Source organism: Apis dorsata, unplaced genomic scaffold (genome assembly GCF_000469605.1).
Source record: "Apis dorsata unplaced genomic scaffold, Apis dorsata 1.3 scaffold_292, whole genome shotgun sequence".
In the NCBI taxonomy this organism is placed as follows: domain Eukaryota; kingdom Metazoa; phylum Arthropoda; class Insecta; order Hymenoptera; family Apidae; genus Apis; species Apis dorsata.
The window spans coordinates 16,519-20,357 of NW_006263567.1; the positions used below are offsets into that span (position 1 = coordinate 16,519).

General features: G+C 39.7%; 1 protein-coding gene and 1 long non-coding RNA gene across 2 annotated transcripts in view; one reads left to right on the forward strand and one right to left on the reverse strand.

Moving 5' to 3' along the window:
* Positions 1-2,697, forward strand: part of LOC102680479 (complexin) — an 18,199-nt gene extending 15,502 nt beyond the window's left edge. Inside the window, exons 2-3 of the mRNA XM_031511135.1 lie at positions 1,597-1,726; positions 2,470-2,697. Coding sequence (XP_031366995.1) covers positions 1,597-1,726; positions 2,470-2,546 — 207 coding nt within the window. The 3' untranslated portion in view covers positions 2,547-2,697. The remainder of the gene's footprint in view (positions 1-1,596; positions 1,727-2,469) is intronic.
* LOC116185812 overlaps positions 2,582-3,839 on the reverse strand; it is a 15,579-nt gene continuing 14,321 nt past the window's right edge. The window contains exon 3 of the long non-coding RNA XR_004150722.1: positions 2,582-3,163. This is a non-coding gene — a long non-coding RNA (uncharacterized LOC116185812). The remainder of the gene's footprint in view (positions 3,164-3,839) is intronic.

Consider the following 3,839-nt stretch of genomic DNA (forward strand, 5'->3'; position numbering starts at 1 on the left):
TTTAAGCCGATTGCTCGAAAACGATTCCTCCGTGAACTTGCCGATACCCGAGTTGCCGAGTAAGGGATGCAATCTCTTTAGATTTCGGCTCAACGTGTCCAGGGATGTTTTCTTTTCTCTCCAGGTGGATTATCGAAACGTATAGTAATCCTGACGGTATTAAAAGGATATGAACGAAGAAATGAGAATTGCGAGTAATTTTTTGAGGCTAGGCCGAAATAATAAACGTTAATAGAATAATAGATTTGGGCCCAACGTGTCTAAGGATGTTTTCTTTTCTCTTTAGAAGGACTATCGAAACGTATAGTAATTTAATATTAATTTAGTATTAATTTAGTATTAAGTGTCTAGGAATATTTTCTTTTTTCTCCAGATAGATTATCGAATATATAGTAATCTTGATTTAGTATTAAAAGGATACGAATGAAGAAATAAGAATTGCTAGTAATTTTTTGAACCTAAGTTGAAATAATAAACGTTAATAGAATAATAGATTTGGGCCTAACGTGTCTAGAGATGTTTTCTTTTTTCTCTAGAAGGATTATCGAAACGTATAGTAATCTTGACGGTATTAAAAGGATATGAACGAAAAAATAAGGGCTGCGAGTTAATTGAACGATTGTCAAATAGCTAAAGAAGTAACAATTACGAGTCATTTTTTAAGAAGGGAGATTTTTAAGATCAAACTAAATAAGACTAGAATTTTGTTTAACTGACGAAAAAACGAAGCGCTATAAGTTAATTTTTGAGAGCAAATATAATTCGCCAACGTCGAAACCAGCCACGATTGCAATTTTTCAGGCCAAGCCAAAGAGAATCCCTTTGATAGGTTTATGCATAGATCGTTGGCTCGCCTCGGGTATAAGTTTCCGCGTTACTTAAATTTTCGCGGTCCTTGCCGTTGATTAAGCTCGAGGCACGGGGAGAATAACGCCTCCTTTGAAACGGTTTCGACGGTCAAAGCCTAAAGAGAAAGAGGACGTCTCGGTTACTTCGTCACGTTCGTAACTTTCTTGTTAGAAGCAAGTTTGGAAATACTGTCGTCGAGTGTCTTCAACGTTCAACCCACATTCTTCGATCGAGAAAACTTGGCGAGTTTTGCCGCCAAAGATATCGGCCTCCTATCTAAAAACTCCTCTTTATACGACAAACATTCTTAAACGCTTGTCTATATACATACATACATTCGTTCCGTTTTGCAAGACGGACAACAATCGATAATAAACGAAATAATAAACGTTAATAAAATAATAGATTTGGCTCCAACGTGTCTAGGGATGTTTTCTTTTCTCTCCAGATGGATATTTGTGGGATGGAATGGAATTGAAACGATTCAAAAAAATAATGATTTCGATCGATTAGATCCAAATATGTGAACCATTAAATTATTGAAATTTATTGAAATTATATGAAAAATAAATATAACGAGTACTCATTTCATCCCACAAATATCCCGCCGCTTTTGAAGAAAGAATGAAAAGAAATTTCGCAGGAAATTCTTCGTCAACTTCTTCAACTGCGTAGAACCTTGTGTAAACTAATAATAAAATCCCTTCTTTTATTCATTCGCCTCTCGGTTTTTTGTTTTCATTGCAGTATAACATAAAGAAGCGGGAAGAGGTGCAAGAGATGACTCAAGAGGAGCCCAATCCTTTGATGCGCAAGAAAAAGACGCCAGAGGAATTGGCCGCGGAAGCCGAGGCGGAAGAAGAGGACGAGATTACAAGTACGTGTCGATTCGCATTATTCGAGAAAAATACATAGCCGATCGTTTCGCGAATGGGAAGAGAGAAACGAGGGGGTTCAAAACAAATTTTTGCGATATTAAGGGCGGTGGTTACGCCGACACATACGATTAACACGAATTAAATTGGCGCACAAGGGGATGATCGATGAAGGGTTAACGAGCGTTGGTTAGAAATTAAACAACGCCGTCCCAGCTCTGTTGGGCTAAATTGGGCCGCACAATCCCGCTCGATTCTCATGGTGAAATCGGCGTTGCGTAATTGAAAGAGTTTGAAAAAAAAAAACTGCAAGCCAACTTCCGGCCGTTCATTTGCGATTCCCCATTGTTTCGTAAACTAAACTGGAACACGTATGCACGTGCATACGTACATACGCGCCTACGCGCGATCGAATAAAATGTATACAAGGGTGTTGGATAATATATACATTCGTGGACACGCTTTTGGATTTTCGAGATTCTAGAAAACGAGAAAAATATCCGTCTCTTCGTCACGTTATAAATTACAATTTAAATTTACGTCAAATTTCAAAGATATATATTTTTCATTTATTCGCTCTTTGAAATTATATTTCCACCTTCGAATAAAATATCTTGAAAATCTGCCTATAATTTAATTAGAATCGATCCAAATCCAAAAGTGGTGTCCCCTAAATATATATCAACAACTTTATTGCAAAAATCTAAATTAATGTAATACACGTATTGTGTCTGTTCGTTTTCAGAGATCAAGAACGCGTTAGACACGCATATACAAGAGATCAAAGCGCAAGTACTTGATGGTAAATGCGACCTCCAATAAGCCTACCTAACACTCCTCGAAGCGGTCGGTAAGGAGGGCGGTGCATCATGCGCCGCCAGGGCCGCATCCGCCTCTCAGCCCCTACGACACCACGAAAGAAGAAGAGAAGAACGAGCAAGATCTGACGCGTTATCGGAGAAGCGAAAGGAAAGAACGATACGAAAGGAGGAAAGGTTCAGCGTCGTCGTCGTCGTCGTCGTCGTCGTCGTTGTAGTCTTCGGTTCGGTCTTCGTCGTCTTGTTATTGTTCGTTCGAGAATCGATTCGAGATACTCACCGCGTGTCCACGGATGGCGACCAGACACTCGAGACCAGACCACGCACATCCCCTCTCCTCCGCACCTTCGTCCTCCGCCGTTCTCGATCGATCGAACGGCCGATCGATCTCATCAAGGCACGCGATCGAAACCGAGCCGAAAAATCGACGATTTTGGACGGATCGATTTTGGACGGATCGATTTTGGACGGGAGAAATTTCGGGAGGGGGGTGATGATCGCGTTTTGAGTGTCGTCCGTTCGTCCTTTGCGTTTGTCGATCCGATCGAAACGAATTTCGAGAGATCGTTACGTGGATAAGGCCACGGAGTGATCTTGGGAATGGAGGAATATCTGGAGAATCTTTGGAGGAGCGGGACGAGGTCTCTGAGATCTCTGAGAAACAACGAACACCGGTTTATCGAGTTATAGAGGAAAAGGGATGATCGAAAGTGACGATGAACCGTTTCCATGGTCCGACCGAGTGAAGAACGTGCGTATATAGAAAATATATGATAGGGAAAAATAAAAAATTAGGGGACGATGACGGGATAAAAAGCGAGGACATTGCGGCAGACACGAGAAAGTGTAAAGAGCATAGTAGTGAGAGTTTTCGTTGATATTAGATTCGGAGAAAGATGGAGGAGCGAAGACGATCCGAAAGAAAGGGGAATTCGTTTATGCCTTACGATTCGAGGAGAGGAAAGAGACGAGACTATCGGCGAGGATAAAGAGAAAAGGAAAAAAAGGAAAAGAAAAAGAAAGAAAGGGAGAAAGCGAAAAAAATCGTTTGATCGATCCGAAAGTCTAGTATCGTGGCGTGAAAATGAGACGCGAGCAGTCGAAGGGCGCGTGCATAATAAATATATCTATATATATATATATAAATATAAAATGAAGAAATATATATATATATATACGAATAAGAAAAATGAAAGAAGTAAAAAAGAAAAAAAAAAAAAGACGTAAAATTAGTACCTAAGTTTCTAGTGAATTTTCGAACATATAGTGGTAAAAAAAAAAAAAAAAAAAAAAAAAA